Genomic DNA, 26,420 nt, shown 5'->3' on the forward strand with positions numbered 1-26,420 from the left:
CCAGGAGATGGCTATCACATGTCTATGATAATTTGCTACAGTTAAAAAGATACATTTTAAAATAGAAAATCATGCATGAGAGCAACAAAAAAATTATGATGGTTTATCTGGTCAATGTAACAGTATTTGGGGGAAGGAATATACAGAAGTGTAAAACTGAAAAAAGCATTCCATACTGATACAAATCAAAAAACCCTGTAAACCTTCAAAGTAATGATTAAATTCCTGTAATAATGGATATATTTCTCATGATGTTGCTTAATCTGTATTACTTTAAAATAAACATAAGAAAAAATACTGCAAAATGTATCGTCAATGGACATGCATAGTTTTCCTCAGTCAATATAAGTAACTAATATAGTTGGCCATGTTTTCCCTGTGATTTAATAGATGTTTTATTATGGATCACAAACAACATTCTGTACCCTGTCATGGACTCACTAGGAGGAAAATAGATAGCGTCTTCCTCATAGCTACTCACTTCAAATTATTTTTAGGATGTGGCAGTAATTCAGTTCAAATGCAAAGCTGATAGAGCAAGAACTTTCTTATCCATTTCCTATCTATCTTCATTGTGCCTAGCAGAACTGAATGAGGTACTGGACTGCTGAAATATGTTAACTTCTACCGGAGAGACAAGTACTTCTTAAGAGAACTAATGTCTGTTGGATTCAGAAGTAGAGCTCAGTTAGCATGGGGCAACCTCCATTACAATTCTCTAGCAGCTTACTGATTTTCATTAATTAGGGTCTGGATGAGGAGAGTCTAAGGTTTTTTAATAACATTGGGACTTCTGGGAGTTTAGAGTTGAGAATCAGCATATATGAGGTGGTTTTCCCCAAGCAGAGGAAAAACAACTCAACATGGGCCTATGATTAGCACTTGGGAATGATCTACAAATTTATAATAAGACAAAGCAAAGATAACCATATTTTATAGTATAGGATTTTAAGGATATTAAATGAGTCAGCTTCTCAGATGCCTAATTCTTACCAGCAGCTAAATAACTGTGAGCATGTTAATAATGGGGACTACTAATTATATCTCTTATTGAATACAGTTATTTCTCAACTCTTAGCAGAAAGCAGAAATTGGTCACAACCAGGATACTGCACGAAGCATTTATGTGCTGTTTTAGACAGGTGATCAGAGCAAATAAGAAAAGTTCTTTGGAAAAAAAGATATTTTTGTTTGTTCATTTTTTGAGAGAGCCTACAGTATCATCTCTTTGACTGACTGCCACAGTAATTTTCTTTGGTTTGCATATGGTCAATTGTCAATGTAGCTAGCTAGGTGGCTCAGTAGATAAAGTACTGGGCCTAGAGTCAGAAAGACTTATGTTCCTGATTCAAATATGGCCTCAGACACTTACTAGCTATATGACCCTGGGCAAGTCACTTAACCCTCTTTGCCTCAGTTTCTTTATCTGTAAAATGAGCTGGAGAAGGAAATGGCAAGCCACTCCAGTTTCTCTGCCAAGGAAACCTCAAATGGGGTCATAAAGAGTTGGACATGACTGAAAAATGTAGCTAGCTTTGGATGGGAGCTCTATAGCCCTGTTTTTGAGTTTGCTCATGAAAATATCATCAATCATTCGATATTAGTCAGCTCTGAAAAGAGATGGTATTTTAGGGACAGTGAATTACCAATTATGAGGCTTTCAGAGAAGAATATAATGTTATTTGATATGGCAGGGCAGCTGTACCAGAGCAAAAAGTTTCAGGGACATGGGGGAAGATTTTAATGTAGGAAATAGTAAGCCCTTGTAGCAGAAATATAGTCATCTACTTGTGCTTAGGCACAAGAGAGAAAGGAGGAGGATTCTTAGCTGACCGTCATGATGTCCTCTCTTAGGCTCGGTTATACAGCCAGGGGTATAAAAACTTTCAGATTTGATGACAGTTTAGTGTCGATTATTTTTTGAAGTGAGGATTTCCTGGTGTAGAAACTCCCTCCACTGACACAGTCTCTCAGGTTAATTTATACAATAATTTTGGAGAATTGTCTGGGGACACTGAAAAACTGAATGATTTACCCAGGGTCACATGGTTACTATATGTCAGAGTCAGTACAGATTCAGGTCTTTCTGAATCGAAGGTCAGCCCTCTATTCATTATGCAACACTACTACATTTAACTTCTGGCTTTTGAGAGAAATGAAAAAGAAGGTTGGGGGGAGGAATAGATAGTTCATTTTCTGAGTTTGTAGCATCTAGGAGGTGAATATACTTAACACCAAAAAACAAACAAATGAATCCATTTTCTCCTTATTATTAGCTGATGTAAATTCTACTAGTATTTGCATGTTAAAATATCAAATAGTATAATTTCCTCAATATCAGAAGTCTCATCTAACTTGTCAATTTCTGAAAGCCTTCTATATTTAAGATGGTTGAGCTAGCTTATAATTAATTCACTGTTAGGTCAAGGGAAAAGAGAATATTTGCTTTGCTGTGGCATTTTTAAAAATGGTCTTTCATTTAAAATTTTTAGATTTGAAATCTGAACTCTGGTAAATGCATATATACTTCCCTTAGAACCAATATAAATACATGACATGATGGCCAAGAACCCAAGAACATGATCAGCTGCCCCATGGCCTGCATGTACTTACACGATGTGAGCCAGGTTTAGTGGCTTTTCCGGCTGATCAGGAAACATGGGGTGCAAAGGTTCACGGCTGGAAGCACAACTCAGAGACTTGCTTAGTGCATTTGTTAACTTCTTAGCAGGTGACTTCTAGGAGGGACAAGCAAGACACAGGTAAGGTAGACAGGCACAAGGAATAATTTTGATATCACCTGAAATATCCCTCCAAGGCAATCTTCTGGGAGTGTGGGGGAGGAAGGGATGAGTATGGGTATGTGGGATGGACTAGTCCTGGTAATAGGAATCTCCCATGAGGGGGTTTCCTCTACCAATGCAGACTGGGACTCCTGCAACTTAGAGTCTTAAGACATTACCTGGGGTCACTGAGAAGTTAAATAACTTGTCCAGGGCCACACAGCCAGTATATGACAGAGGCAGAACTTGAACCTAGATCTTTTTGACTCTGAAAGCAGTTCTCAATCCACTACACCAGTAACCAATAACCTATCAATATGCAATCAGAAACCCTTAACTTGAATTGTCTTTTTCTGCAAGAAACCATTTACCATTGTATCTCATGTTTTCTTTTATACATTGACACCTAAAGTGAAAATTTTACTATAAAAACCTAGCCTTCCCTCATTATTTTCCTTCTCCTTCTCTTCTTCTTCCTTCTCCTCCCCTTCCTCCTCCTTCTCCTCCATTGTAACCCTTCACCAACTAGGCTATACTAATCACCAGAGAACAATAATAAAGGTATTCTACTTACTTAGAGACAAAAGGAGTAAAAGAAGAAATGGGTAGATGTTATTGAATACTTCCTGAAACATGATATTGAGAAAGCAGTCTATATAACTTAGGATACCAGAATTTTAACTGTATCTTAAAGCAAACTAGCTAAATTCCTATGATGTATAACCTGGATCACATTATTCCTATGATCAAAATTCTTCTATTGCTCTCTATTACATAGCAAATAAAGTCCAACATCCTTAACCTAGAATTCAGTTGCCTACAATCTCCCTTTCTTGCCCTTTCACATCCTATTTGCCTGTTGTATCTTATGTTTCAGCCCAATGTGACTATTATTGCTCTGTGCACTTCTCTCACCCTTTCCTGCCTCTGTGCCTTTGGACATGCCATCCTCTTTGTTTGAACTGTATCCTTCCCTTCTTCTTCTGCTCTCTCCATCATCTGCTTCTTTTCCATCATTTGAGCTCAGTTCAGGTGGCTCTTCCTCCATAAATCTTTCTCTGACTTTTCCAAATGGAAGTAATTTCACACACTTTGGAAATCTCTTAGCATTTCAAACATCTCATCCACATAAACTCAATTTTGTAACAAATTCATTTTATACAATCTCTTTTTGTAAGCTTCTTTTTCATTCATGTTTGTACACCACACAGTTTCTAGTTCAATGACTTATACATAGACCTTGTTTAATAAATAGCTATTTTAAAAAATACTACAAAGAGTTTCCTGGGATGTCTTCTCATAGTTCTGTTACCCATTCCCCATCATTACTGCCCCTACCATCGTCCAAAAAGTTAAAATAATGTTCTTTAAATCCCAGAGGTCACTGAGTCTAATTTTCTTTTTGGATAGTCTGATTATATTATCTAAAGACAGCGCCATCCAGTGTAACTTTATAGTCAAAATATTTCAGAAAAATAAAGACTATTCCTGGGAACTAAATTTTTTCCCCAAAGTCAGTTTTAAATGACAGACAAAATGAGAATATGGTTATTACTGAAGGGGAAATTTACATACAAATAATAATTTTCCCAATACAACAAAACCTCCAGGGTACTGGATATACAAAATATGAAAGTGGTTATTTCTTAAAAACAGATGACATGCCTAGGCCTAAAACTCTCTCCTTCCACAAATCTGCCTATTGAAACTCATTTCCTTCAAGGCTGCCTCCTTAATGGAACTTTGTTTGATCCCCTAGGAGACAGTGATCTCTTTCTCCTCAAATTTTCTTAAAATAATTTTTGTTAATCTCCCCTTTGCCCTTATATTCTGCCATAGATCACACTTATCTTGGTACATGTTATGTCCTTCTGCTCTCTCTCAATAGATCTAAGTTCCTTGAGGGTAGATACTTGTGTCTCTTTCTATGTTTGATTTTTCCTTGGGTTACTTGTACATAGTATGCTTTTAAAAACCTCACAGAGTGAAGGCAGAAGTCAGGAGGACCTGTGTTCAAATTCTGCGTCAGACCAAACACTTGACACTTACTAGCTGTGTGACCCTGGGCAAGTCACTTAACCCCAATTGCCTAAAAACAAAACCAGAAAAAAAAACTTGAAAAAAAAAGCCTCACAGAGCATTTTGATTTATATGTCAAAAGAACTTATACATTATTGTGTTATCTATATTATCTGTGTATGTATCTTATGGGAAGAAGACAATAAACTAAGAGAAGTTAGACTCAGTGGCATTAAGGGCTTTTTTTCTCAGAGTTTTTCTGACTGTTGTTCAGTCATCTCAACTCTTCATGACTCCATGGATTATATCATGCCAATACTGTTCATGGGGTTTTCTTGGCAAAGATACTGAAATGGTTTGCCGTTTCCTTCTCCAGTTGATTGAGGCAAATGGAAGTTAAGTGACTTGCCCAAAGTAACAAAGCTAGTGAGTGTGTGAGGCCAGATTTGAACTCAGGTCTTCCTGACTCCAGGTCCAGTGCTCTATTTAATGAGCCACCTAGCTTCCTGATAGTAGCTACTTAATAAATATTTGGTAATTTAATTGAATGGAAAACTTTCCCTCCCACAGATTCTGAAAAAAAATTGCATCCAAAAATTTGGGTAGAGTCTCCTCATCATTTTTGTGGTACCCCAAAACCAAGTAGAAACACTGAGAGGATGGCACAGTTCTGCCAGTACCCCAAAGAATCACTAAAATGTAAATTCAGCAGAAGTGGTAAACAATGAGTGAGCTAATGTTAAACATTCCTCTGCCTCCTTTTTTTCCCCCCAATAAGTAAGTACATTGTTATTTAGGCTTCATATTCTGAGTAAGTTTCTAATGGGTTTTCTTCTTTAGGATCAGTTAATTTATCTCTGGGTCATCATAATTTGAACTTAAATTTGTTTAGCTTTGGAGGGGCTTGGTTGCAAGTGCCATGCATTCTTCTCATGTGAAGAGAAGTATGACTGGAGGAGCTGATAAGATTGCCTTTCGAAAAGAAAAAAAAAAGAAAAAAATGATCCATAGAGCATTGCTCTAATGGAAGATGGAGACAACTGAGCATCCTCATTATGACTGCTTTTTGAATGTAACTGTTGGGGATGATAAGATATAGCAGCAGACAGCAAATCGTTTGAGTGAGAAACCAAGATAGTGCCATTTCTCATAGACTCACTGCCACCTGCTTCCTGTGACAAGCATATCAGCTAGGCAGCTAGCTATTCATGTGGAACTTTGTTTCTCATCATTTTGGCTAAACTGGTTTACTTAACTCTTTACTAAAAGATTAGTTACTTACATAAATATAATAAAAAACCAAAAATAAATTTTAAAAAATCCCAGAAAAATAAATGGATTAAAAGGAATGCTTCTCTTCAACCCAGATACCCACACTACTTTTCTTCATATATGTGTGTGTGTGTGTGGTGTGTGTGTGTATAAACTATATAAAATAACAAAAAGGAAACTAACAATCATTTTATGCAAGTCCAGTAGAAATCTAAAACACAATCAAATTTAAACACCCTCAATGTCCCATAAAAATAGAATTCTTCACCAAGTGTCTCCTGCTGTTCTCTTGGCATCCAAGCACAGCACGAAAATGATGGAAATTCACATCTAGACTCCAAGGAGCAAAATTGTTCAAAACTTTTTATTTATCATCTCTCAGAAACCCACAGTAGAGTCAGGAAAGGATCTCTACTTACCTCCAACGAGAAGGAGGAAGCACACCACATTTCACCCCCTGAAACAAAAAGTAAGTCTGACCCCCAACGCTAACACCATTCTTGATGTTCCTTCTCATTCTGGGGAGACTCAAACATTCTACAGTTAGCGATGCCTGAACCTTGCCTTACCCATGACGTGTACTCTTTCATTTGGTGCTGGTTGCTATGGGAACCACTGGCATGTCCCCTCCAGAAGCAGTCCTGACAGAGCTGGTAATTGTGACACTGCTGGCATCGATAGCGAAATCCCATCATGCTCTCACTGTGGCAATAGGAACACTCAACAGGGTGGAAGACTGAGGGGAAGATGAATTAAAATAAAAAGAAAATAAAAATGAATAATGTTAAAGATAAAACTACTAAAAGCCACTGAATTCTTCCACTGTCAACCCTAATTTTTAGCCTTCTGTTTGACATTCAGTTCTAGTTGAAAATAGCATTAGACAAATTTCAGAAACTTGAGGTACCCCTTTCAAGTAGAGTAGGAGGGAAACAGATGGGGGTATTCTTTTTTGAAAATAAACAAACAAAAAACCTCTGAAACGCCAGTTCCTCTCCTCTTCCATGTCACACCACAAGAATATAAATGACCCAGGCTAGTTTACTCCCACCAAAGACTGCTTTCTGTCTCTAAGAGGTTTATACAGTTCTTTGAAAAACTAAGAAACACATTTAATAGAAACAATTGAACTCTTAGAGAGTTCAGGAAATAGCAAACAGTTAAGAATGTGTGCATAGTGAGAGGGACAAAGATTAGGGAGAGGTGAGAGAGGTAAACAGAAAGAAAAGAGAAAAATAAGAGATAGATGTAATGAACACAGAAAGGAATGAGCTAGAGGAAATAAAGTAGTAAAGGGGAAGGGAGGGAGGAAGGAAGAAAGGAAGGAAAGAAGGAAAGGACGAATGAGAAGGAAAGGGAGGGAAGAAGAGATGAAGAAAGAAATGAAGGAAGGAAAGGAGGGATGGAAAGGAAAGGGAGGGAAAGAAGGGATGAAGTATAGGAAAGAAAGAAAGAAGATTTTAAGCACTTACTAATACAAATGTGCTAAATTCTGGGTATATAAATAGAAAAGCAAGACAGTCTCTCTGATATTCTAACAGGGGACATAGCACACAAAGGGTTTCAGCTGCAAGTTAGATGGAAAGGCTCTGTGCCTTTCCTTAGGGTGCATCGACAAAACACATAGGAATGTATCTTATTTAATGTAATTTGTACTGATAAAATAATATATTTCTAGTGTACAACCATTTGCCAGTGCCACAGACTCTTATGGCAAGAAGAAAAAGAGAGAATAAGAGGAGAAACGAATTACTGTTCTAAAACTGAAGCAATTGTCAATGTCTATTGAGAATCATGATTTTGGACAGGATAGCCAATTAAGAGCCATACAGATTTTATTTTCTGGCCATAGCTGGATAGACTCCATGGAAATGCTTAAAGTCTTTGAAAACAAGTTGAATTGAACCAAAGCAAGATATATTTCTTGCTTTGGCAACAGGAAATGTCCATTTCAATTTGGGTGGGGTTAGGTGATGGTATTTGGGGTCAATAATTAATTTAAAATCATTAAATATTCCCATGTCATGGGAATATGTTGAATTGCCAAAAGAAAAAAGGAGAAAAAAAGAAAAAAGAAAAGAAAAAGATAGAAAGCATGGCTTTTGCATTTGAGGAATTTATCTCTAATAGAGTGGTCAGGAAGAGAAGCAGAAATTATAAAGTGCAAATGACATAACAGCTATTTCCCAAAAGATAAACAATCAAAGGATTTGAACAAATAATTCTCAAAAGAATTTCAAAGCATTTACAACCACATGAAAAAATGATTCAGATCACTAAAAATAAGAGAAATGCAAATTCAAACAACTCTGAGATTTTGCCTCACACCTGAAAATTGGCAAAAATAACAAAAAACTGGCTAGAGTCAGTGTTGGAGGGGTTGTGAAAATGCATTATTGCCTTGTTGGTGGAACTGTGAAAAGGTACAACCGTTTTGGAAAGCAATTTGGAATTATGCAAATAAAGAGACTAAAATGTCCATACCCTTTGAAATAGAGACTTCCTGACTGGTATTATAACCCAAGAAAGCCACTGATAAGAAGAATGTCCTTATACATATTGCAGCACTTTTTTTATAGCTAAGAATTGGAAGCAAAGTAGATGCCATCAACTGGAGGATGGTACAACAAATTACAGCATATGAATATAATAGAATATTACTGTGCTGTAAGAAATGATGTATGTAATAAATACAGAGAAGCTTGGAAAGATCTACATGAACTGATAGAGAATGAAGTAAGCAGAGTCAAGAAACAATATAACTTTATATCTATCTCTATATATCTATATATACACATAATATATCTACTACAGTGTAAATGGAAAGAACAACACATCAAAAAAAATCAAAAGTGAATGTAAGAAAATTATAATGATCAAGTAGGACCCCAAATGAAGAAATGTAAGAGAACAACCCCAATCCACTCCTTCGGGGAAGTCTACCTGTGTCAGACATTGCACATGTTTTCAGATGTCTCAATGTACTGATCAGTTGTAAAGATTTTCTTCCCTCTCTAAAAAATACTCTTTGTTAGAAGGAATGGCTCTCTGGGAGGGGAAGAGGATACTTTGGATAACTCTGATGATGTAAGAAACAGACCACATGAATAATACGTATTTTAAAAAGTACAAAAAAAATAACAGAACCCAGTAGAGATATAAACTACCACTCTGGTAACCTCCAAGAATACAACACTCTCTCTCTTTTGTGAGGAGTCAGAAACTCCAGATCGAGAAAACATTTGCTAATAGATATTAACTATTAATATACTGGCATGTGATCTGCCCAGGAAGGAATATACAATGAGAACAACTGTATATGGAGGAAATACCTATAATGAATTTAAAGGCAAGTTTTTTAGCCTTACCAGTCTACATACTTCTCCTGCCTGCAGAGAAACCTTTTTAAACATCTGTTAGAAAAGCCTGATGCATTCATTAAGCATGATTTTAGAAGTTTGGATTTTCCAACTCCAATCTCTTTCAGAAAACAATCTCTATCAAAAGCCAATCTACAAATGTTGGAGCTATAAATGTACTGCAGCTAGCTACAGGAAATGTTTAATAATTAAATGTTAGCATTTTAGGTAAATCACAAATCAATACCAAATGAGAAGTGATAAAGCCATTATTCTGAAAAAAAGGTAAGGAAAATTACTTTTATTTTTAACTGAAAATGAACAATTTAGAGGGTTAATGCTGATGTGTACACATACCATATGATAAGGACTTCTACTTTTTTACTTCTCCAGGTATAAAGAGGTAAGAAAAAATGTTTGATGTCAAATTGCCTTAAGCCCTTAAACTTATTCAATCCATGCACATTATTTGAGAATGTGATGACTAAAAGTTCAGGGAAGAAAGCAGGGAAAAGCCATTCCTTCAATAGTTTTATAAGCAATTGTGGTGAATAGATCCACTTGTCTAGGGGTGTGCTAGAGGCAGCTTATTCAGGGATGGGGAACCTTTGGCCTTGAGGCCACGTGTGGCCTTGTAGGTCCTCAAGTGTGGCCCTGTAACTGAATTCAAACTTCACGGAACAAATCTCCTTAATAAAAGGATTTGTTCTGTAAAACTTGGGATCAGTCAAAAGGCCGCACCCAAGGACCTAGAGGGCCACATGTGGCCTTGAGGCCACAGATTCCTCACCCCTGGAAGATTGCTGAATTTTTCAGGGTAAGCATTTACACCTCAGAAATCAGAAAATGCTACAAAGTATTGTTTTGTTGATTGTATAGACCTAACGATAGTAAAAATGTTAATAATTCAGATTAAACTTAAAAAGTGTGTTATGTACTTTCAGAAGTCTGTTGTTAAACATTTACCAGCTTGTGACTGCCTGGGAAACCATGTGGGCAGATGAGGAAAGCTGTCTCCAAGTTCTTTTAATGCAAAAGCTTACCCAAACCATGCACATGGCTTGGGACTGTTACTACTGCTAACAAATTGTTCAATGTGAACTGTTTTCACTTAAGCCTAAAGAAAAATTAGGGTATTAAGAACAGTTAAAGATTAGTGAGTGATAGATTTACTTACACCCAGGAATTTATATTTCTTTAAATGTGCTTTAAATTTTCATTCTAAATATTATGATTGTATTAGTAGCTAATGTTGATGCTTTCCTGTTTTAATAAGGCATTTTATAGGGAAAGTATAATTGAGTGCAAAAGCATGCTAATCATTTTCTTTCAGTTAATCTCTCCTGTGGGTGGCCAAGCTGTTTGAGACATCAAGCCATGACCATCCACCTAGTAACCACTTACCTTAATTATGGGCCAAACATTGAGGAAGAAACAAATAGCTACCTTGCAAATTACATCTCCAAAGTAACAATACATGTTGTGACCTCAATCTATGACTTCCCAATTTTATTATAATCTTTGTGTATCACAATTATGTGCTAGCTAACACATAAAGGAAGCAGAACTAGTTAATGTATTTGGCCATTTTTTTTTGCATTTTTAACTGGTTATCTTCATTTTTCAGGGAGAATAATAATAATAATGACTATATCTTTCACAGGTCAATATATACGCTTTAGACAATAAGTAGGGCCCAGAATTATCTAAAAGAGATCAAGTAAGTCACATTTTTAAGAAATGGTGTGGCACTTTCAATGATCCTGAACTGCTTGCTGTCACAAAAGCTCATCTTTTTAACAGCAATATTTTCTCAGAAATTCTATATGGATGTGAATCAGGGAACAGAAGAATTTCAGAACAATGAAACTGTAATGAATCCTAAAGGACAATGGAAAGACTCATGCTGGGTATGAGTATTTTGGGGCATATTACCAATAATGTCTTTCACGTATGAAGTATTGTAAGAGATACAATTAAAGGCAAGTATCATTGGAACCAGTGGATTGGTAAAACAAGCAAGAATAAGATTACAGACAATAGGCCCAAATACTGCATAAGATATATTCATGAGATATTAAAAGAACAAGACCACCAGAATGTTGGGTAGATTCTTTATGGAGAATTATTAGAAAGGTACAGACATAATTCCATCTGCCCAATTTTAGTTTTCAAGAAGTTATTTTCTTATAAATACCTAAATTAACTATAAAGGACATATGAAGAAAGATACTATCTGCATCCATAGAAGGAACTGATAAATAGATGTATATAATAATTTTACATACACACACACACAACACACACACACACACACACACACACCCCTATTTGTGTGGCTATCTCTAGGGCAGGGGTGGGGGATGGAAGAAAAAAAAAAGAAATTTACATGATAATTTTGTTGTACATTCAAAAGGGAATAGCAAGTTGTCCATAGTAAATTAGCAGTTTCATGTGCAATCATCTTTTTTATTGTACTATGTTACAGAAATGCTTGTTTTATTCCATAAATTAAAAATAAAATTTAATAGTGGAAAAAAAAGAAAGGTAGGAACACAAATTGCAGTGAAGAAATAGTGGTAGTATCCTCACCAATGACATCACTAATCCATGAAAAATGACAATAAAAATTTACATTACTTTAGGTTTATAAAACACTTTCCTCGTATCATAGAGATGAGATAAATGCAGCATGATCAATAATACCAAAACATAACAAGACTGAAAACCAACAAAGATTTCAAAAGAAAAAAAAAACAGCTATGACCTCTAAATACCAGTTTCCTATCCATAGCCATGATGCACATAGTCAATTCAATTGAATTTCACAAGCACTTATGAAATGTCCACTACATGCAAGGTATTGTGCTAGATTAGAGATATAAACACAAAAGACAGTTCCAGCCCTCAAGGTACGTACATTCTATTGAAGGGAACATAGACTTTATAGTCTTATCTCGCTAAACTAAACTGGCCCAGGAATCAGTCTTACCATTTTCTACATTTGCCAATCGATGAAGAAGTGGTAACCAGACCAGACACTGAGGTGGGGGATCAGACATGAGTGTGTCCAAGAAAGCATTCAAAGTGACTTTTTTCTGTATCAGAAAGAAACAGGGTTAAGAATAAGAGAAAACTTTCTTAATATACCTGTTATGTGGGGGAAGCTAGCTGGGACACTGGATAGAGCACCCACCCTGAATTCAGGAGGACACAGTGGCTATAGGTGTACAAAAGTACAAATAACAGCTATCACTGATTTAAGGCTTTATAGACACAAGCTCATTTAATACTCACAGCAACCCTGTGGGTGACGGTGGAGTACAAGTCGTGTAAAAAGATTATTCCCTATTTATGACAATTCAGTGGAGGCTCTGAGAAGCTGTTACTTTTCCAAGGCTACACAGAGTGTTATTTCTAGGACCTGATCTTGACCCTCATTCTAAATCTAGCACACAGAGTGCGAAAGAACACAAGGATCATAGAATAAAGGCCAAAAGGGATCTTGGAGGCTATTTATTGCAACCTCCTCATTTTAGAGAATAGGAAACTGAGTCACAGAGAAGCTAGGTAATTTGAGTCACCCAGATAGCTACATGTCTGAGGTAGAATTTGATCCCAGATTTTTCTGATTCCAACTCCAACATACCATGTTGCCTCCCTGAAAATACTGAGCCGCTCAGGTGTATAACAGATCCTTTTATAAAGGAGATTTGTTCTGTGAAGTTTGGATTCAGTAAAAGGGCCACACTTGACCTAGAGAGCCACATGTGGCCTTGAGGCCGTAGATTCCCCACCCCCAGAACCCGTACTCTTCTGATCCATAGTAAGATAGATAAGTCCCAGGTCCAGAGGCCAGGTGGGTTCTGAGGCCATCTATCTCAAAAGATGGAGAGCAGTCAGAATGGACTGCTTTTCATCTATCATGAATCACACATTGACAGGGAAACTGTTGAAGCATCATTCATACACAACCAGCTTCTGGATTAGGGTTTTTTAAGTAAGGAAACTCATCTAGCGAGATAATGAGAATGCATACATAAAGCACTTTGCAAATCTTGAAGAGCTTTATCAGTGTTAGTTATTATCATTATTTTCTATTGAAAGTCATCAAGCTTTTGTGTTTGTATGATTTTTTTCCATCAGTGTAAGCAAAAACTTCCCAACATTTAGAACTCTTCAAAAGTAGAATGGACTGCATCAGGAAGCAGAGGTGTTCTAATAAAGATTAGATGAGGGGAGCTTACAGAAGAGATTCTAGTTAGGTAGTCAATAAGCATTTGTTAAGTACCTACTATATGCCATACACTATACCAGGTGTTCTTAAGGTATAGGTTGGGCTAGATGACCTCTCAGGGACTTTCCAGTTCTGAGATTCTGCAGCCTTATGCATTGCACCACTGTCCCTACAAGGGGGAAAAAGTATCTCAATCTCTTTCTCTTTCCTTCTTCTCTTTGGAAAATTTCCTTTCTTCCTCATTTGTCTTTGTCTCTTCTCTTTTTCCCAACCTCTCTTTCCTCTAACTCTTACCCTAAGCCAGTCTGGACCCAGACTCTGAATCTAATTGATTGTTTCCCGTGCTATTAATAGTTGACATTTATATAGTGCTGTAAAGCAGAGAATTCTATACATCTATTCTTTCACTTGGGCTTCACAATAAGTCTGTGAGGTAGGTATCTCAGCTCTTCCTATCATGCATGAGGAAACAGGTTTAGTGAAGTTATTTCCCCTGGTCACAAATCTAGTAAATGTCAGAACTGAGATATGAACCAAGCCTCGGTCCTCCTGATGCTGGCTGGCATTCTTTCCACTGGACCACACTACCCCTATCGAGAGGCTAGTAAGAAGATAGGAGTCTCTCATGTACTTTGGTCTGTACAACCAAGGATACTGGTTTTCACTGTTATTTTGGAGGAGGGTCACACCAAAAGCTGGTAACAATACACTGTAGATTAATGACATGATGGAAAAGTTTTGAATGAGTTTATGTGTTTTGGGGTAACATTTAGGGAGATAACTCCCATCATATGACATGCCCTTCCTTTAATCACACTGTTCTTACCTGTTGGGAGAAACAGGATCGGGCAGACTGCTCTGTATAACCAAATGAGGGACCTTCAAACACCGCAGTGGGAAGTTTGAGGACTTCCCGAAGGAATAGGTCATATCGCCCATAAACCATTACTCCATTGGAGTCAGAAATCATTGAGAAAATATCTAATGGAAATAAGAGAAAAGATGCTTAATTTACATATAGAAAATCATTCTATTTAATTCAACCACATCTCATTAAAATAATAAGGGATATGACTGAATAAAATATGCTTTGGAAAAATAAGGAAAGATATCTGATTTTAATACTTAAGTATTCATTCTCCTTGGCAAATTTTTATTTTAAAAGCTGGTAATCTAACACAAGACAGGAAAGCATTTAAATGAAATTAGACTAATTTGATAACCAGCAGGTTACACCAACTTTGTGCCTTGACATCACATAAATTGAGTAGATGACACTGTTGATCTTGTGAAATATTTCACTAGATTTACTGAAAAATGTTTATACATTTTTTACTATAAAAACTAGCTTTTCTGTGCTTTTAAGACATCTAGAAAAGCAAATAAAGGGCAGAGATGAGAAGGAGTTAAAGCAACTGATTAACATTTGATAGAGGTGGCAAACTCAGTGAACCTCTATGTTACATGTGCAAGAAGTCTAACTGCATGTAGCTGGGAGAGGGTTTTTTAGGCCTATCTAATTTAGAGGAAAAGTAGTATAGTAATCGGTCACTGGACTGGAATCAGAGTTGTAGGTTTTATTTTCACCAATACCCTTCATTTTTATTGTAACCAGAGGCAACTGGTTTAACTTTTTTATCTCAGCCTCTGCACCTGTATACTTAATGAAGATTAATGAGATAATGTTGAAGAGTTCTTCTGGGTTCAGCCAGTAAAAATGTGCCTTGAAAATGAATGACTTTTTTTCCCTTTTATTCAATATATTATCACCATACTCTATAGAAGTTCACCAGGAGAGGACTGCTCTTGGGAATGCATGACTGTACTACAACCTTTGCACAATTAATACACCTCAATGACTGCTTACTAGGAGTAGAACATTCTCATAGAGTGGAATCTTTTGATAACACTTATATCAGGGCATGAGACTGACACCTGTTATATATGATCTTTTATTCTACACATTTGTCATTGTTAGAATTAGAAGGGCTTAAGTTTCCACAGGTAGAATAATGCAGAGATTTAAAGAACAAAGGTCCCGGGAGGTGGTACACTGTAGGTGGGCTGGGCTTGACCAATAGGAACTAAGTGGATTGTTCCAAGAAGATCCCAAAATCAAGATAGGGGTCGAGCCAGCTCAGACCAGTTAGGGTCAACCTGAGGACACCTGAAAAATGTTAGTGCGCCTGCTATCTGACACACCCCGCATAAAATTAGAACCTCATTAACTAGTCATGGAATGTACGACCCAGGGAGGGGGAACATACTTGGCATATCAAGGGGAAACATGTAAGGAAAGGTGTAACTTGGGAAGGGTTGGACCAATCCTGGCCTGGGAGGTTTCGTGCCGAATTCAACTGCATAAAACCACACTTTCCCTCGCACTCAGGGCCCACCCCTCCTGAAGAGGGGTGGAGCCCGCTTCTGGCCAGAAATGTCTAAATCCTCTGGACTTTCTTTATAATAAATTTTCTTGATACTAAATTTTTGGTGTCAAGCCTATTTCTAACATCATGGAGGAGGAGCATGACCCATGTGGCACTAAAATCTTTGTGTGAAGGAGTTCTCAGAGTGGAATTTAGATGTAGGTGCAAATTAAAAAAAATTATTAGGTTAAAAAATGCTATTTAATCTATAAAACTGACCTTTTGGCCCCTATTTTTATCAATGACACTTCTCTTATTTATCTACTCCCATCTCTTACTGCTTCCAGATCACTTAGATGAGTCTGCCAGTGGCAAATATAGTATGCCCTAACATAAATGCCCATGAAATCCAATGGAATTGGCTAATTCCTAGCTATAATATCTATTAAATATCTATCTCAATACCTATAATATCTATTAAATATTTCAGTGGAGTCCCTAATTGCTTTTGCTTATGCTAGCTATCTTTCTCTTCTGATTTCTTTTAGGCTCTGGATTTGTGAGCTAATGTTTAGTTTGAAAACAGGATTAGTTTTTTTGGGCTATATTTTTAAGGAGCTTGGGCACTCTTGATTAGATTAAATGCAGAAAAGTATATCCACTCTGATTAATGCAATAAATCAACCATGATTCTAGAATACTGGTAGTAAAGGATGCTACTCATTTCCTGACACAGAGGTAATGGATTCAATATACAGAATGAAATGTACATTTGTGGACACAGATAAGGTGGGAAATTGTTTTGCTTGACTACGCATATTTGTTACAGGGGTTATACTTTTCTTCTTTTTTTTAAATTAGGAGAATAGGAGGGAAAATAAATGAATGTTAATTAAAAATAACATGGAAAATAAATTAAAAACCCCATAGTCATTTAAACTCAAATAATGGTAACATTTGTTATGAGGGCAAGTTCAACCAAGGAACAGCAAAGCAAGGGCCTATAGAGAAAAGATGTTGTTAATGGCTACATGGCCCAAGATTCCATATTTAATTCAATTTAAGGATCAAGTTGAAGAATGAGTTAAAAAGCTCTAAAAAGATCATCTCAATAATTACTGTCTACTCTACATTTAGACACTTGATCATATTCAGTTTGGCACTATGTCTATAAATTTCGTAAATTTTTTCTTCCCCTAGCAGACTTTCTTGTCCTTGTCATCAACTTTTGTATCTGCCATAATAATTAAAGTATCAGCTACATAGAAATGCTTAATACTTAACAATTCTTCTAGAAATGTCCTGAATTGAGAATGTTGGAAAATGAGGAGAAATGAGAGGGAAGAAATGGAATTCTATATTCTCAGACATTTGCCAAAGCCCAATCCTCTTTTTGAAGCTCTTAAAAGAATAGTTTTGTATGAAATAAAAGTAAACTAAATAATAAGGGCTGGGGTTATTAGTGGTGCCAACAGAGAGGAGCAGGGGGCAAAGAGAGAAAAAGATAGTAATGACTTTAGAAATGAGCAGATGACTCTTGTTTCTTGAATCAGAACTGTTCTGAGGCTACCCTTACACCTTGAGAAGCTGGAGCCTACACATGTGGAAGAGAGGACTGTGACATGCTGCTGTTACATTCTGTCCTACTGCTATGAGATAAATAATTTGGTGCATACATCAGGGCAGTTACTCAGTTTGGTGACTAGATGGCACTCACGTCATTTACTTCATTCTCTCTGTCAAAGAACAGTGGCTCTAATGGTCACTATATATATTATGATGTTTTCACTGATCACTTGCCTTTTTAAAGCAGGTGAGCTGCTATCGCTTGGGCTTCTTTGGCCCAAGGGACTGAAAGAGGTGTTAATAGTTGGGCCACTGCTTTCTTAATCAGATCAAACTCTGTTCTCATTTAGGCAGCAGCACTGGTATAGTGAAAAAAGAGCACTGGTTCTGGAGTCAAAGGGCATAGATTCAAATATTGTCTCTGCTATTTAATAGTTGTGTGACCTTTGACAAGTAACTTAATCTTTCTGGGCCTCAATTTCTTCATTTGTAAAATGAAGTGGATTAGTTGACTTTTAAGATCTATTTTATCTCTAAATATGAACCATATTTCATAATGAACCAACATTGACACTCATCTGTTTTAAAGCAGCATTTGCAAAATATACATTAGCTCCTTCATAAATTTCACTAACAAACTATCTAGATTTTCTCTAATATATCTACAGAATAAAGGGCTACTTACAACATTTAGGTACAGGCTTTGGGGAGAAGTCCTATAGTTAAAGTTTCCTCCTCTGACAATTCTTAATACTCCTAAATTTATTTTGCCAAGCCTTGACCTGAAGGAAATTCTTCCAGCTTCATAGTGAGGCACTTCCTTAAATAACTAGCAGCCAGAACTGTAATTAGCCATTTTTGTACACTGGGGAAACATCACAAAAATGGACCAAGGGTATGTGGCAAGATATATATCCTCAAATGATGGGGGAAGGGTTGATCCTTGTGGGCAGAGATATCATGAGGTCACTTCTTGGAAAATCAGATCAGAAAGGCAAGGCTAATGAGAAACTCAGCTAGGGTGCCAGGGGCTAAGGAACTGGTGTCATCTGATAGTTTTCCATTTTAATAAATTACCCTTACTATGTGCTAAGTTGAGTTGTTTCAGTGCTACCAAAAGACTGCAAGTACTATGAATACCCTCTAAATTTCAGCACCTTGGGCCAAAGGCCTACTCATCCCATCTTAGTTATAGTTGTAACTTCTAATGCCACCATTTTAACTTATTTAGGCATTGTATTAGAGTACTTTCCTCAGTTTCTCTAGTCTAATTCTAAAATCAAAACTGAACACCCAAAAGGGTATAAGATGACTTTTTGGTACTTCATGAATTTACACTGACTCTTAAGGAGGAAAAAATGAGCCACCCTGGATGTACAGGCTGATCTGGGCGGTTCTACTGATTTCAACCTTAACCTCTCTGGTTTTTCCTCCCAACTGTCTTTGCTGGACAACAAGAAAGCTGTGAGCAGGTCCTGGTTATTCTCCACCTGGGCTAATAATAGGCTAATTTAAAGCATATCTCAAACTGGTTTTCTTCTGTTCTCTATCTCTTTTCCCTTTATATTAGTTTATTAACAACCCACAATAACCTAGTATCTGAAGCTGATGGGCAAGCAACTGAAAGTGAAATACTGAGGTATCTTTAAAAAAAAAGTGTGTGTGTGTGTGTGTGTGTGTGTGTGTGTGTGTGTGTGTGTGTGTGTGTGTGTAATATGAATTGATGCTAATATAGATTTCTTCATGGATACCAAGGGATGAGAGTGACAAAAATATATTTGGACACAGGAGGAGGTTTCAATGGCCAGTTTTCTTTTCAACCTTTTGTCCATTTCAGTTTATTTTCCACCTTGCTTAGGACAACTGCATAGACCAGTGGCTCCAAAAATGCAGACTTCAGACTCCTAGGGACTAGGAAGTTATTACGAGGGGTCCATAAATCCATAAGAATACCACATACCATCTTTTTTATTTTATTTAGCTTCAACAAAATATTCAGTACAACTCAGCATAATAAATAAGCAAAGAAACCTTCTGTCAACTGAATAAGTATGTCTGGCACACATATGTATAACTTGCCTTTGGGATGTTTTTTTTAAAAACTGTGTAGATGCTGTTATGATTAATAATGTAGAAACTTATTCAGAAGCATATTGAATTTATACTATCTTTTTGTCATCATGCATGTTTATTTTCAATAAATACTAATAATACAGCTATCATGTGTTTTTTATGTTAAAAAAGGAGGCTTCATGCCATTATTCCAGGGGTGGAAAATTAATGGCCCAAATAATTCCTGTGCCCATACCTTGGAAAAGTCTGTTTTAGGACATGCATCTCCAAGTTCTACCTATTTGGCTTTCATTAAATATGGGGTGAGGAAATTAAGCAATATAGTTGGGTGACTTCTACTGATTGTTTATTGAAATAGCAGGATATCACGATTTGGTCTTCAAGTTCTTATCACTGGAAGCACAGGGCTATGTGATAGTTCAGATAATCTCAAAAAGTCAGTAGATTTGAAGAAATGCATGTTTAATATTAAAAGAACTGATCATTTGTGTTTAACTAATAGTAAACAATAGCAATAATTCCAATACAGAAGTATAGCTTTTATATTTGCATATAATTACTTAATGTGAATAGTTCAAAAACCAGAATCTAAAGACCTGGGGAGGTTGAACTTTGTAGAACTTTAAGGGGAAAAAAAGAACTTATTAAAATATAAATTATGAATTTTTAAAAAAGTTATAAATTCTTCAAAAACAGCAACAACTTTGACAGGTACTGGAAAGAATTGTGACTGGGATAAAGTTAGGGTATTACACGGAAGGGAAAGGAGAAAAATTTATAAAGAGATAGACGGTAAGTTTGTATTTTGGCTAGAGAAAGGGCAATACAAGAAATGACTTACATCTTAATTTGTCCATGATCTTTCCTCCACATAGGGTGGCTAAGGCCATTTTGACAGCAAATACTGAAATTTTACCGTGGCCTTCCCTATTAAACAACAATAAACAGTGATGTTATTTGAAGTAATCTCTGTAGTTAAGTCTTAATACATTCCATTACATAGAATTAAAAGGACGTGGTCCCCTGCAAGCAATATGAAAGCGCTCATCATGCGTTCTGAGAGGAAACATTTTTGTAAAAGTTGTATATATAATTTAATGCATGTTTCCATGAGCTAATTCACCGTTTCCATTGTGAAGAAAGAGGAAGGTCTTCTGGAACCTCTGTAACCCGTCCTTGCTTAGAATATTAGGCTCATAATATGCACAGAATGGACTGAAATTGTATAACACAGATTTAAACTTTTGTGCACCCCCATATCATACCCTTTGTTACTTTCTATTTAGAAAGTTTCAGATGCATCCTTCCACCCTGACAATGCCTCGCTTTTGAAAATAGAGAGATTCTGGATTCTGCCTCTTCCCCGTCAAATATTCTTTTTCTAACTATTTTTTTATATCTACAAAGGAGCCATTGTTATTGTAAAATATTTATCTGACAAAAATGAGTTCATTTTCTAAGGAGGAAACAATCAGTGCTATATTTGATCCTTCACCTTCTACCCAAATAAAACACACACCAACACACTTGCACCAAACTTCATGGATTCTGGAAGTTAGTCTATTTTGTCCTTCACACAACCCGCTATAATAGACCTCTCACAACTATAAAAAAAAATCAAATATATAGGTCCAAGAATTCTCTAACCCCTGGATCAAGCTGTTTATCTCATATTCTAGCCACCGAAAAAACACCCCATCACACTAAAGGATTCACTTCTCTCCTGGTGGCCCTACTAAGACTGATCCAAAGAACTATTTAAGGAAGGAAAATGATTGAAATGTCTGCTTTAAATATTAAATTTTGTGTACACTATGTATTTTTAATGCAGCCTAGCACACAGAGAGCTGGCTTCAGAGTAATGACATCTGGGATTCGAGTCTTATTTCTCATGCATGCTAGTTATGTGACCCTGGAAAGGTGAACTAACCCCTTGGTGCCCCAAGCAACTCTATAAATTGCAGAACAGGTGCTGATCTGCATTAATAGAGAGGGAGTTTCTTGTTCAGGAGTTCTCTATAACTGGTTTCATCTCAGTCATCATTTTCATGAGCTAAAATTTCTGAAACAGTACCCTTCAGCCTCAGTTTCCTTATTTGCAAAATGAGGTTAGACTAAATGACCTTTAAAATTACTTTGGCTCAGAAACCTTTCAGCTTACATTTGTCAGCCAGTCAACAAGCATTTATTAAGTACTTACTATGTGTCAGTCACTGAACTTAGCACTTAGAAGCAGAAATAGAGGTAATAGAAATAAAAGTAGAAGCAGGAAAAAAAAAGGTAGTTCTTGTCCTCAAAGAGCTTACATTCTAATGGGAGAAGACATAAAAGGGAAATGGAAAGGGAGGGGTTGTGGTGGAGTCTTGGTAGAGAAAGTCTAGTGGAAATGAGTCAGGAGTACAGCCTAGGGAAGGCTGAGGACATCTTTGGCCTGGGCATCTTCCTTAAATTAGAGTTTCTGGGAGGAATCAGACAATCAGAAGGTGAGGTCTCAAGGGTGCAGAGTTCTTCCAATGTGAGAAATAGTTAGGGAGGTGGTGGTGGTGGTGGTGGTGGTGGTGGTGGTGTTGAAGTGAGCTTCTCCTCTCCTGTCCTGTCCTCTGCTCCTTCTTCTCCTTCAATCCACATAGGGTATAATACCCTTACCTGTGGGTGCTCTGCCGAAAGGAACGTAAATTTTGATCGATGAAACCTGGCAAGGGTTTATGGATTAGATTTATTTCTTAAGGACCATGCCTTAAACCCAAATCACTTTGGCTCTCATGAATTGGCCAAGTATAGGTTCCAGCCCAAGCCCCACCTGGTCATTGTTTGGGCCCTAATGGCTCAGAGTGAATGTAAACAGCAATTGTTTCTGTTTAGACCAGAAACCCTGTGAGTCTTCCCCTCCCAGATTGATTTTTTTTTTTTTTTACTAAGTAAAAGAAGCCATTCTTTGCCTCATTTCTTAACCAGCCTTAATCACTGCATGGGGATTGCCTCAGTCAAAATGAGACCTGGGAAAGAGTTAGCTCAAAAAACACCAAGGCCTCCCACTGCATCAGGAGCCATCTCCAGTTCATCCTGATCTATATTTATATCTTGCCACTGGGTCCAGATGGCTGTGGAGCCCAAAGTGAGGCTGGTGACTTTGCACAGGCCTCCCTCACTTAAATCCAATTCACCTGCAAGTCGTGGAATCATCTTGTTGTCATGGTCGTCTTCAAGAACGAAGGACAAACAACAACATTTCTGTGGCAAGGTAGGGAAAGTCCTATGGAGATCAACTAGTAGTGCAGCCTGTAGAGGGATAATTTGTATTGTTCTTCATAGTTTTTTAACAACTCTCCTTGTAACAGTGATGTGAAGTAGGCAATTCAAGTCCATTATTATTATTATTATTATTATTCCATTTTACAGATGAGGAAACAGTGGGCCAGAGAGTCTTAAGTGACTTGCCCAGAATTACTATGTAAGTGTTGGAGCTAAAATATGAACCCAAGGCAAATGACTCCAAATCCTGTATTCTTTCTGCTACACCATGCTGTCTTCAATGAAATAATGATCAATAATAAAAATGAAAGGTGCTGACTTCCTTATAAATTCAGATCTATACTTTTTTAGCTCCAAAAATGTATGAAAAGACTTGATAAACTTATTCAACTTCTGTTGTTGTTGCTATGCTCAACTGTTTGTGAGCTAATTTTAAGATGAGAAACTGTCTGACTCTTTGTGAACTCATTTTAAGATGAGAAACTGAGGCAAACAGGGTTAAATGACTTACCTAGGGTCAAACTGCTAGTAAGTGTGTAAGACCAGATTTGAACTAAAGAAGATGAGTCTTCCTGACTTCAGGCCCTACACTCTATCCACTGCATCACCTAGCTTTTAGAGAAAGGGAAATATACCAAATGTGGGCACACTACTTGGGAAAAATGGAAAAATTGAATTAAAATCCAGAAAGAATTAAAATAAAGAATTAAGAATTAAAACCTACAAAAGAGTCTATTAAATGGGGGGGGGGGGAGTGTAGCTAAGTTCACACTTGCTGGAGAAGGAAATAGCAAACCATTCCAGTACCTTTGCCAAGAAAACCCCAAATGGCGTCACAGAGTCAGACATGACTGAAAAACAACTAAAGCTCACACTTTACCTGCACGAGGAAAAGATGTCAATGGATCTACTTTCAGCCAGAGGATCGATGGGATCCCATTATAACTATGGAGCCAAACTTTATGAAGCAGAGACCACTGATGGTCAGCATATCCTGAGCAGCAGATTCCCACACTGTCCTTAAGAGAGAAGTTTAATGTACTCAAAATACCTTAAAGTATGCAAATAGAACTGGGCATGGTTGTACATTTTCTGTAAATCTTTCATAGTAGAGGAGGCTGAGACAGGTGGATCCCTTGAGTTCAAGCATTCTGAGGTCCAAGTAAGCTTAAAGGGTAGGCTGTATCTGCACTACATCTGATACTAATATGGTAAGACCTCCAGAAGGAGAGGGTTACAAGGCTGCCTAAGGAGGGGTGAACCCAAGGATGTGATGGAGCCAGCTCAAACCAATTCCCAAGAACTGACTTAAATTTTCAGTGTGAGCATTTACACCTTGGAAATTGGCAAACACTACAAATCAGGGATTGATTTATTGTTTTGTTGCTTGTGTAGATGTAATAAATAATGGAGAAAATGTTAATAATGCAGATTAAACGTAAAAGTATGTCATATGTGCATAGTCTTCAGAGGGCTGGTTGTTAAACATTTACCAGCAGATTTCTAGGTGAACCTGCCCAGGTTAGAAAAATGTAGAAGGTAAAAAGCTTCTGTAAAGATCAACACTGGGACAAGCCTACGAGTGACTTTGCACTTCCAACCCAGGCTAGATAGATAGACTCATTCTCCTTTACAACTTGGCCCCAACCTACCTTTCCAGGCTTGTTATATATTACTCCTCTTTACCTGTGTGATGGTTCAGGCAAACTAGCCTTCTTACTGTTCCTCACATTTCCTGTCTCTGAAACTTTGTGCTGGCTGTCCCCCAGGTCTGGAAAGCATTCTCTCCTCCTCTCCTCCCTTATCATCCCCATTATTCTTCATGGCTCAGTCCTCTATCACCTTGTATTCCTGGGCTATGTCCATTTAGGTCTCTCAGTAATTCCTAGAACTTTATTATGACAATCTCCAAGATAATATTAGTCTGTAATAGATAAAGAGATTAGTTATTTCTTTATCTCTCTGTTATACCAAAAAGACAAGGAAAGAAAAGAAACAATAAAGGCTGAGCAATCACAAAATTTCTAGGCTCAGAAAGTCTTATACAAATAGATGATTTCATATCTAATTAAGAAGTCATTAAGTATCCATTGACTGAATGAATGATTAGTATTTCTAAAGAAGTAGACTATCATTAATACTTTTTTGTTCAGTATGTGGGAAAGGCTGATCATGTTCCTTCTATTTCTAGGCTCAAAGATATTTCACTCATAATAATGTATTGAGGATGGCATCTGGATATTCTTTCATTCTCCTTCCACCTCCTCCTCATACATCATCATCCTCATCATCATCAACAGTAGCAGCAGTAGCAGCTTCTTAGCGGTAGGAAGAACTAAGGGATCGCTTATCCCAACACCTACAAAAATTACAGGATAGCCTCTTCCACAACACTACTAACAAGGAAGTCACTCTCTGCTTGAAGACTTCCAGCAACAGAAAATTCACTTTCTATTGAGGCAACCTATTCCCATTTAACTTTTAGTAGGTTTTCCCTTCTGTTCTCCAATAACTGACACTCATGGGTCCTAGTTCTTTGATTTTGGGGAAAACATAACAAAAACAATCCCCTTTCTACTTGATAATACTTCAAATATTTGAATACAACTGTCATATCTATGCCAAGTATTTTTTTTTAATCCAGGCTATATATGTCCAGTGGTTTCAAATAATCAATCAATTAACAAGGATTACACTGGGGCAGCTAGGTAGTGCAGTGGATAGTGCCAGGCCTGGAGTCAAGAAGACTCACTCAACTTCCTGAATTCAAATCTGGCCTCTGATACTTAATAGCTGTGTGACCCAGGGCAAGTCACTCAACCCTGTTTGCCTCAGTTTCCTCATCTGTAAAAGGAACTGGAGAAGGAAATGACAAACCACCCCAGTATCTCTGCCAAGAAAACCCCAAATGAAGTCACATAGAGTCAGACATGACTAAAAATGCCTGAACAGCAAAATCACTAAGCTAAACGTCCTAAAGCATGCTGAATAATGATATTGAGACTTCAGCTTATTCTAGTTCCTGTGTTGTTATGCTGTGTTCAGCCCTCATTTTGTTGCTTTAGTTTATAAGATAAAAAATAAAAACTAAATTATTAAAGCTGTCTCTTTTATGAGAATCATCAAGCTTCAAGTATTTATGAGAACTAGGCTATTACAAGAAAACATTCAAAACAGCCAAAATGTGTAAATTATCTTGAAAGAAAAGTTTCTTGAAATATTTTATATAACTTTAACACTTTACCTGCTTATTCTGGAAATTTTCCATATAGTTGCTTTAAAAACCATTTACATCTTTGAATTACTTTATGGATCTTTTGAAGTATTCATCCAATGAGTACTTACTCAATTAGATGATGATTCGCATTTCGGGCCCTAACCTCTCTCATGACCTCTGGTATCACATCACCAACTGCCCACTGGACATTTTGAACTGTATGTCCTGTAGACATCTTCAACACAACATGTTCAAAACAGAACTCATTATCTTTTC

At 37.0% G+C, this 26,420-nt stretch overlaps 1 protein-coding gene across 20 annotated transcripts in view; it reads right to left on the reverse strand.

Moving 5' to 3' along the window:
- DTNA (dystrobrevin alpha) overlaps positions 1-26,420 on the reverse strand; it is a 484,963-nt gene that overhangs the window by 98,081 nt on the left and 360,462 nt on the right. For all 20 annotated transcript variants that reach the window (XM_078153434.1, XM_078153431.1, XM_078153432.1 and 17 more), the window contains 5 exons: positions 20,517-20,602; positions 14,497-14,651; positions 12,426-12,531; positions 6,644-6,810; positions 2,614-2,738 (listed from right to left, as the gene is read on the reverse strand). In XM_078153434.1, the coding sequence (XP_078009560.1) occupies positions 2,614-2,738; positions 6,644-6,810; positions 12,426-12,531; positions 14,497-14,651; positions 20,517-20,602 (639 nt within the window). The remainder of the gene's footprint in view (positions 1-2,613; positions 2,739-6,643; positions 6,811-12,425; positions 12,532-14,496; positions 14,652-20,516; positions 20,603-26,420) is intronic.

Source organism: Phascolarctos cinereus, unplaced genomic scaffold, assembly GCF_003287225.1.
Source record: "Phascolarctos cinereus isolate Bilbo 61053 unplaced genomic scaffold, phaCin_HiC Scaffold_4;HRSCAF=312, whole genome shotgun sequence".
Classification (NCBI taxonomy): domain Eukaryota; kingdom Metazoa; phylum Chordata; class Mammalia; order Diprotodontia; family Phascolarctidae; genus Phascolarctos; species Phascolarctos cinereus.